This window comes from Oncorhynchus clarkii, chromosome 13 (genome assembly GCF_045791955.1).
Source record: "Oncorhynchus clarkii lewisi isolate Uvic-CL-2024 chromosome 13, UVic_Ocla_1.0, whole genome shotgun sequence".
In the NCBI taxonomy this organism is placed as follows: domain Eukaryota; kingdom Metazoa; phylum Chordata; class Actinopteri; order Salmoniformes; family Salmonidae; genus Oncorhynchus; species Oncorhynchus clarkii.
Genome location: NC_092159.1, coordinates 23029874 through 23043279, shown reverse-complemented (window position 1 = coordinate 23043279; position 13406 = coordinate 23029874). Strand labels below are relative to the sequence as shown.

The 13406-nt window shown below is 44.0% G+C and overlaps 1 protein-coding gene across 4 annotated transcripts in view; it reads left to right on the top strand.

The window, feature by feature from the left end:
- LOC139424650 (SEC14-like protein 1) overlaps positions 1-13119 on the top strand; it is a 52990-nt gene extending 39871 nt beyond the window's left edge. Inside the window, exons 5-17 of one of the 4 annotated variants that reach the window (XM_071176691.1) lie at positions 1055-1183; positions 1797-2103; positions 2264-2373; positions 2544-2778; positions 5566-5654; positions 5758-5828; positions 6599-6770; positions 6932-7066; positions 7257-7391; positions 7884-8141; positions 8463-8641; positions 8946-8972; positions 10132-13119. In XM_071176691.1, the coding sequence (XP_071032792.1) occupies positions 1055-1183; positions 1797-2103; positions 2264-2373; positions 2544-2778; positions 5566-5654; positions 5758-5828; positions 6599-6770; positions 6932-7066; positions 7257-7391; positions 7884-8141; positions 8463-8641; positions 8946-8972; positions 10132-10231 (1947 nt within the window). In that variant the 3' untranslated portion in view covers positions 10232-13119. The remainder of the gene's footprint in view (positions 1-1054; positions 1184-1796; positions 2104-2263; positions 2374-2543; positions 2779-5565; positions 5655-5757; positions 5829-6598; positions 6771-6931; positions 7067-7256; positions 7392-7883; positions 8142-8462; positions 8642-8945; positions 8973-10131) is intronic. The other 3 variants (XM_071176692.1, XM_071176694.1, XM_071176693.1) reach the window with 3 other exon arrangements.
- Positions 13120-13406: the final 287 nt, after the last annotated feature.

Below are 13406 nucleotides of genomic sequence, written 5' to 3'. Positions count from 1 at the left end.
GGGCCTATTTTAGGTCCGCTATGTATCTTTGTGAAGAACAGTTACAGTTAGCCTGCGGGTGCTAACAAGGCTAGGCAGCTCAATTAGACGGAGCTAAAGTTGGCTAAAGCTGACATATTTTGGTAGCCAGGGATAGCCAGGTATCCAGCGCCAGAGCTAGCCGAAGAGCTACATCGTAAAATAATCTCTGTCAGTAGTTGTGTCACGGAGGGATCACTGTATGACTTGCCTCGGTTTGCCTAGCGGTGTCTGACAATCAACACTCTCACTCCCAGTCCTATCTAACACACTCCACTCACTGACATCTGACACTCCCAGTCCTATCTAACACACTCCACTCACTGACATCTGACACTCCCAGTCCTATCTAACACACTCCACTCACTGACATTTGACACTCCCAGTCCTATCTAACACACTCCACTCACTGACATCTGACACTCCCAGTCCTATCTAACACACTCCACTCACTGACATCTGACACTCCCAGTGCTATCTAACACACTCCACTCACTGACATCTGACACTCCCAGTCCTATCTAACACACTCCCAGTCCTATCTAACACACTCCACTCACTGACATCTGACACTCCCAGTCCTATCTAACACACTCCACTCACTGACATCTGACACTCCCAGTTCTATCTAACACACTCCACTCACTGACATCTGACACTCCCAGTCCTATCTAACACACTCCACTCACTGACATCTGACACTCCCAGTCCTATCTAACACACTCCCAGTCCTATCTAACACACTCCACTCACTGACATCTGACAAAATCTATTTTGATACAATCTCAGGCTGTGTGAATGTGTTGTCTGTGCTTGATACCGTCACAAAATTCCCCCCTACTATCAATATTTGTTGGCATATAACGGCACAACCTGTCAGTATTGGTATAATGCCAGTGGGTAGTGTCATCGGTACGCACTCCCACACACAGCTGAGGATGTGTGGCTTGTAGTGTGCGTCAGCGCTCGGCACAGAGTCATATTGCCGTGTGTGGTTGCCACGGTAACACTTGTATCTTCTCTTTCGTGTGCGCAGGCCCACCCTGAGAATGAGGACTGGACGTGTTTCGAGCAGTCGGCCAGCCTGGACATCAAGTCGTTCTTCGGCTTCGAGAGCACGGTGGAGAAGATAGCCATGAAGCAGTACGCCAGCAGTATCAAGAAGGTGTGTGTGAGAGCCGGATCTGATCAGGGTCATATTCATTAGACACTGACAAAAGTAAACAGACTGAAAGGTAGCGGGGACGACCTGAACCTTGTCCAATAAGAAATGTTGGCTTTCGTTTATCGTTGGTACGTTGCACCCTACTGAATACAACCCAGATGTATCATATTTAGAGAATTCACCAGACGTCAAACATTCTCCTCATGCAAAGAATGATGAATCCAACTAGGCTCCATTTCAACTCAATAAATGAATTAACAGTCCTTTTTAAAAAAAAATGTATGACCTAATTGTATTGTGAATTTAATTCATCTCCTGCATTGAGTTAAATGAAAAGGAACTGGCCCAACCATGGAATCCAGTGTTAATACAGCAGACATGCCATTGGGCCGTGAGTGGTGAGGTCTAGTGTGAAGTGGCTCTTATTATGTAATGTAAGCCAATTTGGCGAGCCAGTGTAAACAAAGATAAGCTCCTAGTCCCTATTTAGCCTCCTTCCATATTAGTAACTCTAACTCTCTCCTTTTCCTCACTCTGTCGCTCTTTCTCTCCTCCCCCCGTACTCCCACCTCCCCCCTCTCCATGTCTCTCTCCCTCCCTCTCTCGTCTTCAGGGTAAGGAGATCATAGAGTTCTACCTAAACCAGCTGGAGGAAGAGGGGATAAGCCACGTGCCCCGCTGGACTCCCTCCCTGGATGCTCCCTCCTCCTCTTCCTCCTCCTCCGTCACCACCAAACCTGTCTGTGCCACGCCGAAGCTCCTCCAGCTGGAGCTGCCTGTCACGCCCGCCGTCTCAATCCCCGTGTCCACGGATGCCAATGACCGTGAGCTTGCCGATGCCACCCAAAGTGAAGCCACCAGCAACGATGTCACGAACCAACCTGACGACCAGATGGAGAATCAGACGGGCACGTCCGATGGTTAGTACTGATGGATAATTGAGAAACTGTTCAAAAGTTTCAATATGTTAGGAAAATGGGAAACACGATTTTTAAGTGGCGTTTAGCTGTGTGATTTGATTTTGAATGAGATTGAATTGACTGACTTGAGAATTCCCCAAATTGTGTGTGTGTGTTGTAGACAAGTTGGATGCAGACTACATCAAGCGCTACTTGGGAGACCTGACTCCTCTGCAGGAGAGCTGTCTGATCAGACTACGACAGTGGCTGCAGGAGAGCCACAAGGGCAAGGTGAGACACACACACATCCTTACAGTTTTCAATACACACATACTAAAGCATATTCTATCTTTTGAAATCATACTCTGCTACTTGAGACAGAAACATAGAGGCATGTGTGACATGCTCACACGCGCACGTTCTTACCCTGCCCCCTCTGAACCACCCCCCCCCCCTTGGAGACCCTTACCCTCACTCCCGCCTCTCCCTCCTCGCCACCTTTCCAGATCCCTAAGGACGAGCACATCCTTCGTTTCCTGCGGGCCAGGGACTTTAACATGGAGAAGGCCAGGGAGATCCTGTGTCAGTCCTTAACATGGAGGAAACAGCACCAGGTGGACTATCTGTTAGAGACGTGGACCTCGCCACAGGTCCTCAGTGACTACTACACTGGAGGGTGGCACCACCATGATAAAGGTATGGAGTATGGAGACTGAGAGAAAGAGATGCTCAGGCAGGCGCCCGCATACACGCACACAATTAATCGCTAATAATTGTCATGGAGTCTTGATGTATAGAGGGGTAGTCTGATGATGATCACAAAATACAGTTGTCGCTCAGAATTAGACACACGGCACAAACCCCCCTGTACTCATATTATTTACGCATGGTTTAATAAAACTGTTGTGTGTGTGTGTGTGTCCTGTTTCTTTGTAAGTTGTGAACAGAAGTAACTTCCCAAAATGTCACTTTTTTATTTCACTTTAATAGAAAAAGAAGTCCCTGTCTAAGCCACAACTTCCTGTCATACACCATATTCGTCCAATGAAGGAATACAACTTAGAATTGACTGCATTGCAGTTCACCAGTCCCAGTTTTAAAAACGTTGTTACTGCATATTTTCCCTGGGTATTTGCATGCTCTGGTTTATTGCACGTCTTCGCGGCAGACCCGAGGCATTGCCCTCATCACACAATGAACTGTATAAGAGCCGAGTTTGAGGAGTGGAATCACCTGACACGTGATCACCTGTTAGGCAGCGCGAGAGCAACTCCTCAAAAAGCTGGTACTGGAGTCTAACGTGCTTTTTGAAATCCAGTCATTGCACAACCAAATAACAACACACGATTGCACTTTGAATTAACTGTTTTGATGACCACGATTGGGGAAAAAAGAGCTACTGTTTTTATTTCTCAACTCGTAATTAAAGCGCGCCTCCCATTCGCCGTTGAAGTGCATCTGCTAAAGTCAACATTAGGCAGGCTGTCAGCAGGTCACCCACCACTTTACAATGTGAGCTTGAGGCAGTATAATTGTTTGATACTTGAAAGTTTTACTTAACTTGAAATAATGAGGCATGTTTTACCTTGCTTCAAAGTAGCATAGCCAAAATTCCAGCATGACATTTTATAAAGACTTCCCCGTACTATTTAACCAGCATGATTTTTATAAAGACTTCCCCGTACTATTTAACCAGCATGATTTTTATGAAGACTTCCCCGTACTATTTAACCAGCATGATTTTTATAAAGACTTCCCCATACTATTTAACCAGCATGATTTTTATAAAGACTTCCCCGTACTATTTAACCAGCATGATTTTTATAAAGACTTCCCCGTACTATTTAACCAGCATGATTTTTATAAAGACTTCCCCGTACTATTTAACCAGCATGATTTTTATAAAGACTTCCCCGTACTATTTAACCAGCATGATTTTTATAAAGACTTCCCCGTACTATTTAACCAGCATGATTTTTATAAAGACTTCCCCGTACTATTTAACCAGCATGATTTTTATAAAGACTTCCCTGTACTATTTAACCAGCATGATTTTTATAAAGACTTCCCCGTACTATTTAACCAGCATGATTTTTATGAAGACTTCCCCGTACTATTTAACCAGCATGATTTTTATAAAGACTTCCCCGTACTATTTAACCAGCATGATTTTTATGAAGACTTCCCTGTACTATTTAACCAGCATGATTTTTATAAAGACTTCCCCGTACTATTTAACCAGCATGATTTTTATAAAGACTTCCCCATACTATTTAACCAGCATGATTTTTATAAAGACTTCCCCGTACTATTTAACCAGCATGATTTTTATAAAGACTTCCCCGTACTATTTAACCAGCATGATTTTTTATGAAGACTTCCCTGTACTATTTAACCAGCATGATTTTTATAAAGACTTCCCCATACTATTTAACCAGCATGATTTTTATGAAGACTTCCCCATACTATTTAACCAGCATGATTTTTATGAAGACTTCCCCGTACTATTTAACCAGCATGATTTTTATAAAGACTTCCCCATACTATTTAACCAGCATGATTTTTATAAAGACTTCCCCATACTATTTAACCAGCATGATTTTTATAAAGACTTCCCCATACTATTTAACCAGCATGATTTTTATAAAGACTTCCCCGTACTATTTAACCAGCATGATTTTTATAAAGACTTCCCCGTACTATTTAACCAGCATGATTTTTATAAAGACTTCCCCGTACTATTTAACCAGCATGATTTTTATAAAGACTTCCCCATACTATTTAACCAGCATTATTTTTATAAAGACTTCCCCGTACTATTTAACCAGCATGATTTTTATGAAGACTTCCCTGTACTATTTAACCAGCATGATTTTTATAAAGACTTCCCCATACTATTTAACCAGCATGATTTTTATGAAGACTTCCCCATACTATTTAACCAGCATGATTTTTATGAAGACTTCCCGGTACTATTTAACCAGCATGATTTTTATGAAGACTTTCCCATACCTTTCACCTGTTCTATTGGTTTTCATATTAACTTTATTTCACAGGCACAATCCTGGTCATATTAGCAACTCATCCTAGTTGTTGCTATTAGATTCCCCCTCTACGTTTTTAGCAGAGATTTTAATCTCTGTCATATATGGAGCCATTGTCCTTGGGTGCACTGTTTTAGAGCTGTGTTTTCCCACGAATTGCATTTTGGCAAGTGTTTTGAAAATGGTTATATTAGCTGCTTCATTACAGGAGTTGCATGTTCAATAGGCTTGCTATTGTTGTGTGTTTCTCGTAATGAAACATATCTATTCCTTATATGGGTTAGGGTTAGATGGGTTACATGCATGATATTTTACTGTTTAGAATAGTTTTTTACCGTTTGTTGACTGGTTAATCAGGGTTGGTTAGTCGGAAGCAAAATTTGACCGAAATGTGCATCCCTAGACGATACAAATATACTTATGTCTGTGTGACCCTCAGAGGGTCGTCCTCTCTATATCCTGCGCCTGGGACAGATGGACACCAAGGGTCTGGTCCGAGCCCTGGGGGAGGAGTCTCTACTCAGACACGTGAGTGGGCCTCTTCTGCTGTTAATCTCAGATGTGGTAACTAAAGTGTGTGTTTCTGTGTGTGTGTGTAAGCATACCTACATTGTGTTTTTTAACCCTTCAGGTTCTATCTATAAACGAGGAGGGCCTCAGGCGCTGTGAGGAGAACACCAAAGTCTTCGGCCGACCAATCAGGTACACACCCCGTTGCTATTTGGTAGCAGCTCCACCACTCCCTCTGATAGGTCAAGTGGAGTTTAAGCCATATTGCATACACCCATCCAGGCCTCTCAGATCTACAGGACACAAGTTCTGTGGGAGAAGGGGGACTCAACAAGTAATGAGTCCTATGGGGCCTCTGAAGCTGTTGCTAAGCTAATGTGAATCATGGGAATTTGCCTTGGTGCAGTGGGGTTATTAACGCAGGGGCTGCGGAGTGTGGGGCATGCTCTTTAAAGTTCTCTAGGCAAGATGGAAAGAATGTGGAGCGTTCCTCTGAAAGGTGTGGGTGAGAGCGAGATGAAGGAAAAAGGAAACCGCAACCTGCTCTTGGTAGTATCGCTGATATTTAACAAGCTTACAAATCTGCCTTCGTCAGAGCTTTTTTGAAAGGTGTGGGTGAGAGAGACGGGGAAATTGGGCGAGTGAGAGGAGGAATGGAAAAGAGAGGGACGGGGAAAAAGAGAGCGAGAATGTGAGAATAGGGGTGTTATCTGGCAGCTGTCAGGCTTATCAGATGGACGTGACTATGGAGCGAAGCCATGCAGGACTGTTTCTCGAGTGTGCTAGGGTGGAAAGCCAAGGAGCTTCCCTCGCGTAATCCGAGTCCCGGATTGAGAGAGTGGGAGGAATCTGTCTCTGTTTTTTGACGTCAGGGTCGAATTTGGAAATGTAACGTGTAAGAGTACTTTCAAATCTGTGCATAGTACTTCAAATGTTCTCCAACCTCTCTCTCTCTCCTCTAGTTGTTGGACGTGTCTGGTGGACCTCGAAGGGCTAAACATGCGCCACCTGTGGCGACCGGGGGTTAAGGCCCTTCTGAGAATCATTGAGGTGGTGGAGGCCAACTACCCAGAGACCCTGGGACGTCTGCTCATACTGAGGGCTCCTAGAGTCTTCCCTGTGCTCTGGACCCTGGTGAGACACGATGAAATGCTATGGCTGGAGACTCCTCTAAACGGCACCCTATTCCCTATATGGTGCTTACGGGGCACTAGATGAGATGCCATTAGGCATGATGTGTTTAGGTGGGAGCAGTAGGGTGTTGACTCGTCCCACCGTCTCTGTCCTGTGTTTAGGTGAGCCCGTTCATCGACGAGAACACCCGTAAGAAGTTCCTGATCTACGCTGGAAATGACTACCAGGGCCCCGGCGGCCTGCTGGACTACATAGACAAGGAGGTCATCCCTGACTTCCTGGGAGGAGAGTGTATGGTGAGTGTGTGTGTGTGTGTGTGTGTGTGTGTGTGGTGTCATCACCCAACATAGTCACATTGTCGTGTGGTTGCCATGATCACGTTTGTAATCCCTTTCTTTTTCGCGGCTGTGCGGCGCATATACACGATATTATCCGTGTGGAGCAGAATGACATGTACTTTCTCGAATGGCCTAATTCTGTGTGCAGTGTGAAGTCCCAGAGGGAGGCCTGGTTCCCAAGTCTCTGTACCGTACTGCAGAGGAGCTGGAGAACGAGGACATCAGCCTGTGGACAGAGACTATCTACCAGAGTGCCAGCGTCTTCAAGGGAGCGCCCCACGAGGTGAGACCCCAACACAGTGCACCTCGGCTGGGGCGGAGCAGAGAGGACTCGAGGAGAGCGGGGGTGACTGTGGCCTTGGCTGGAGCTTTTGAAGTCGTTTGTGGGGGGGGGAGAAATAAGTTGCTTGACCGACACTGCCACCCACTGGAGAAGTCCTGAAAGTGCATTCAAACTGATCTTCAGACATTTAGCCACTGTTCTGTCACCAATTGAACATGAATGTTGCTTTGAGGGGAATCTGCACCCATTTGTTATTTTTGTTTCTGTTACATAAAAGTAGATGGATGATATAAATCTGTTTATAAAAGGAGCCGTGTGGTAACTAGTCGGTAGAAATCTGCTGTCTTTCCTCCCTCTGTCATCTGTCCTTCTCTCTCATTCTTTTTCTTTCTTTTATTTCTACTCTTCTCATCCCTCCCCCTCGATTCTCCTTTTCTCTCCCCTCTCTCCTTCAACCCCTCCTCTCTTCATCTCCCTGCTTTCCCCTGCCAGGTGGTGCTCGAGATCATCGACGCCGCCTCCGTGATCACCTGGGACTTTGACGTGTGTAAGGGCGACGTGGTCTTCCACCTCTACCACTCTAAGCGCGCCCCACAACTCCCCCGCAAGGACCCCCTAGTGGGGCAACACAGCAGCATCACCACCCCCGGGGGGAACAACGTCCAGCTCATAGACAAGTCCTGGACCTTAGGCCTGGACTACAGCATGGTGGAGTCACCACTCACCTGCAAGGAGGGCGAGAGCGTGCAGGTCAGCACTGGAGCAGCACACTAGTTCTTCATAGTATTGAGAAAGACATCAGGCATGCAGGTGGCTCTTTTTGTCAGTGCCTGAGAGAATCTCTTGACTGAATTAATGAATTAAGATTGACTCATTCAAATATACAGGTTTGCGTATTACACCTATGTTGAAACCAGTTGTTGAAACCAGTTGTTGAAACCAGTTCATTCAATACTTAATGAATCTAATGTTAAGAACGTTCAGATTTACAATGATTTAAAACCTCTCATCTAATGCATTTCTCTCCCACCCCACCCCCACATCTCCCCCTCTCGCCGCCCCTCTTCCCAGGGTTCCCACGTGACCAGGTGGCCCGGGTTCTACATCCTGCAGTGGAGGTTCCACACCATGCCGGGCAGCGCCTCCACCAACCTGCCCCGTGTGGACGACGTGCTCGCCTCCCTGCAGGTCTCTTCACACAAGTGCAAAGTCATGTACTACACAGAGGTCATTGGCTCCGAGGACTTCAGGTTAGTAGCAGTGTGTGTGAGCTGATGGGTCAAATGGGTCATCAAACTAAATGTTATCTTTTTAAATCATACTGTATTTTGTGTTATTATTGTATTGTATCATCACTTTTTTCCATTTTATATTTTTTGTATACAATATTGACATTAACATTAATGTAACCATTATTATGAAGTGCCAAGTGTAGGCTTCCCCTCCTAAAGAGAGAGTTGTCCTTTTTACCCTCCACTCTTTCTTTTCAATGCGCTCCTGTCCTCTTATCGCTCACCAACACCTCTTCCACTCCTTCTGTCTCTTCCTGTGAAGAACGGCTTGCTTTGACGTTCAAAGTTTGTAAGTGGACTTGTGTTCCCTTAGCTTTGCATTGCGTTTGGTTGCTTACGAGAACTCCCATTAAACAGTTAGCGACAGCTCTGTAAGACGCTAAGCATCCTGACCCTTCGCGTATGGCTTTATTTGAGCATTACCTCACCAGCAATGCTAGGCTTTCTCTTTTTGTGCTTCAGCTAGAGAAAGGCCACTCACACTCACTCACTAAGCTAGTCTCACCCTTGCTTGCATGAATGACTAAAAGACACATGCTTTTTTAAAAGTTTGAGTTGCCTTCCTCTTTTGCCACAAAGGGCTTCCTGTATTTCAGGGTTCCCCTACTGGCGGCTCGCGGGTGGGTTTATTTATTTACATTGTTGGACAGAATGATTTAAAGTGATTTTTTAATTTAGGAAATCTGTTCCCAAGTATTCCCATGCATAATGCATAAAGTGATTTTTTAATTTAGGAAATCTGTTCCCAAGTATTCCCATGCATAATGGAGGCATGTGTCGTCATACAAATCAAAGTCAATGTAAAATGATTCGGTTAATTTGCAGTCTACAAATGATTTGTAAGTATGTTCCGGCCCACAGCTGAATGTAGCTGATGATCCCTGACGTGTTTTTCTGCCTCTGCAAATTGGTTGATAAGGATAAGAAGTATTTCATTCATGCCCCTCGAAACTAATCACTGAAGCATGAGAGGCCATGTTTTAGTCACCGTGGGTTAGAGGAACCTATTTAGAGCAGTATGCTAAATGAGTGTCTCACACAGTGGATTCACCTCCGTTTGGTTTGACTTGCTGCATGATCTACACTATTCGGCACTAGACTTGACAAATCAGGAGCTGGAGATGGGCGTCATTAATACCAGACCAGGGATCAAATACTATTTGAAATCATTTCCTATGTGACAAAACATTATTATTTTTTTTTTATACTTAAGCTGTGCTTGATTGAGCTTTCCTTTTGCAATATAACCAATAAACGAGTCCCACAAGTGCAAACCCCTCCCACCTATCACAACTAATGCAAACACTCAAAGAAATTGAAACATTTCAAACAGTTTTTGCACCCAGGTCTGTTTTAAGCCCAATTAGTATGTAGTTCTAAAACTTGTTAGGCCAACAATATGAAAACATTTAAATAAATTAATCTAATTTTTTTTTTTACTCTCTCAGGGGCTCTATGACCAGTTTGGAGTCGAGCCACAGTGGTTTCTCCCAGCTCAGCCACGCCACCTCTAACCACTCCCAGTCCAGCTCCATGATCTCCAGGTAGAGGACTACAACTCTTGCCAAGGACTACAATTCTTCCTCTTCTGAACTACAAGTCCCAGCTCCTCCAGCCTTCACAGTCCACACTTTCCGCCCTAACCACCTCAAACCTGTACCACTATTAGTCAGTCACAATGTGGATCTGAAGCATGCTTGCACAACAGAGGATAAAGAACATGTCGGCAGTTGAAAAACTGAGAACAAAGACTTGTGATTTAAAGGGCTCCGTTTTTTTCTTGCAGCAGGCCATGTATATTTCTTCTCAGCTTTCTGCTGGGCTGCTGAACAGAACGTTGGCAGAACGTTTTCTGCTCGCTGAGACTTTGGTAGGTGTGGGAAGTGTCGCATCCGTGGATGCCGGATCAAGCAATTGTCACACTCATCTAAGGAGCTGTGAGACCGGATTAAAAACCGGATGCGCCGTTACATATATGCATTAGAACACCTTACACATATGCACACCTCCAAGGTGTTGGTGATACGGGATGCGCTGTTACATAAGAACATGGACACTTTATAGGTTGAAGAAACGGGATGCGCTGTTACCTGCAGACAAACATGCTCAAACATCGGAAGACGCACAAACGCATACTGTATCGACACAAATCATAATCACACCTGCAATGACATGCAAAACTACACAGTGTTTGCCATATCACCAGTGGGGTTTGTCTCTACTCTGTGAATTGTTTAGAGGTCCAGATTGGGGTAAAGCCGTAGCGAGGTATCGTTTAGAAGCAATAAGAGTTCGAATTTATACTATTGACATAATTACATTTCTATTTATCATAAAAATGTGTGTATGGAGGTTTGTCCTCATGGGTGCAATGTTTAGGTGACCTTCCAGTTCCTGGGTGACTAGATGGATGGACAGACGGGCACATTTTTAATTTAGCTAAACTTTCATTTGGAGAAATTGTCAGGTTATTGTTGAGGTTATTTTGGAAATTGGAATTCACAAATGGAATGTGTTCGCAAATTAATCTACACATCTACTAGTCTCTTTTTGGCACGAGACACTTAACCAGTGATTCCTTTTTAAATTATTTAATTTCAATTACTCGGACTTGAATGGATTCCGCCCCAAAATGAGTGTTTCCCGTCTCTCCCCGACTGCAGGACTGAACCTGACCCGTAGCTAGGCGTGGTGTGCTTTTGCTAGCCAAAGGAATGTCCCGAACTGTCATGGTCACAGGTTGAATAGGTCAAATTGTTGCTATTCTTTTTAAAGGTGTGGATATAGAGGGAGGAAGTGAATGTTTTTTTTTGTGGTGAAAGCTTAGTCATTTGCTACTGCTCCATTCATAAAAATGTATTGATGCGCACATGCACTTGGGCTTGTGCTGGTTGGGTTGTGTTTTCAGTGAGAGTGAAGTGTGTTCCTGCATGCTCATATGGGGATATGGTTGATTGATTGATTTTAGTTTAGGAGTTACCATAGTAACTACTCATGAGCCATTTGTTAGGACCATTTTAGCCTTTGTAACTAACCATGTATATAAGAAATATATCTGCTTGGTTAGGGGACACCCCCTTTGCCTCGACTGAGCGAAGTGGACGAAATTGACGATGTTTCCATTGTAATGCAACGTACCCATGCAAATAATGTTCTGTACAGCCACATTGTGCTTCTAAAGCACCAAAGACCAGCCAACAAAAAAAACTGTCCTTTCCATCTTCTAGTTTTAATGTTGTTGTTTTTTTGTCAAGCTAGTTTGGAGTGTTTTAGGGGCTGTTTTGTGAGCTTCAAGCTCACAGAAGAGATATTGAACTTTTCTACAGATCAGACTATAGGCCTGTTTCAAAGAATTGCCAAGCTTTTTGCCTTGCATTGCAAGCTGAGGCTCTCTCAAGACAAGCCCATCCAGCCTGATCCGTGCCACCATGCTGCTGCTTGACGTCAGAGGGCCAAAGACATGTTTGTTGATGGGCGTCATCGGATCTCGCTCCCAAGGATTATCGGCCAATCAGGACCAGTCTGTTTTTAACAGCTTTTTGAGATGCTACTTTTTTTTTTTACGATGATAACGAAAACCCAAGGTCAAAGTGAACAGTCTATAAATGTACAGTGTGTGTCTAACTGGAATAACGAAGTGCTTTTCTCACTGAGGAAAGGATCCGCTCAGAACGAGGGCTGTTCAGAATGAACTCATTTATTAAGTTAAAGTGATGGAATGGAATAATGAATAACTGTAAATGTCTGTAAGGGTGTCACCCAGGTCAGGTCTGAGGATGTGTAGTTGTACGTAACGTGTTTTCTTCTGTACTAATTTTAACCTTGAAGTATGTCTCGAGATAGACTAGGATAGTTTCCTACTTTCCAGCTCTTTATCAAAGGAAACTCAATGTCCACAATGTGTAACATAATATCAACACAATGTGTAACGTGCTCAACGGTTCACCGAGCTGTAGAGAAAGGTTCCAGTCCTGAATAGGTCTTTGTTCCCTCTCAACAGTCCTGTCGTGTTCCAATGTTCGTTTTTCTTCAGCCGAGTTGGAACAGTGCTTTAGAAGTGTCTCACTGTGATGTTTTAAACCAGAGACCGATTTCTCCCGTTACCTTTCAGTTTCATCAGCTGACCTCAACATGGGGTCACTGCCACGACTGAAATGTGTCTGCTATGTAACCTGCTTTGCTCTACTTCTGTCAACCTTCACTTCTACTTATCTCATTTACATATGAGGGCTATTTCTGTCTTGTTTGTCTGTGTCACCAACCATATCCTGATTTCTCCATTTCTCTCATCTAGCCTCCCTTCCTATAAGACAATGATAATATTGCATATCTTTATTTCCCTCGAAATTCATGTTTAAAGAAAGAACTTTGAATTAATATAAAATAGCGCCTTTACAATTTTTCAAACCATTAAACTTGAATTATGAGAATTTAAAGTTGTCTTGTTTGTGAAACATATCTTTCTACGGCTTCAACCTGCAATGCACGCAGCAATCTTAGTTTAAACTCTACTTGACTGTGTCAATGTGGATACATTTAGTTATCTGTATGTAGGTGACTTGAGCTATCTCAGACAAAATGATGATCAGAAAGAGTTGAACATTGAATGGATGAATAGCTAAACCGATGGATGGGATTACGTGAAAGCCAGGGTGAAAAGGTGGGTTTTCAGACGGGAATGGAAGATGGTCACTGAATTACAGGCAGATAGTATTCGCTAGGG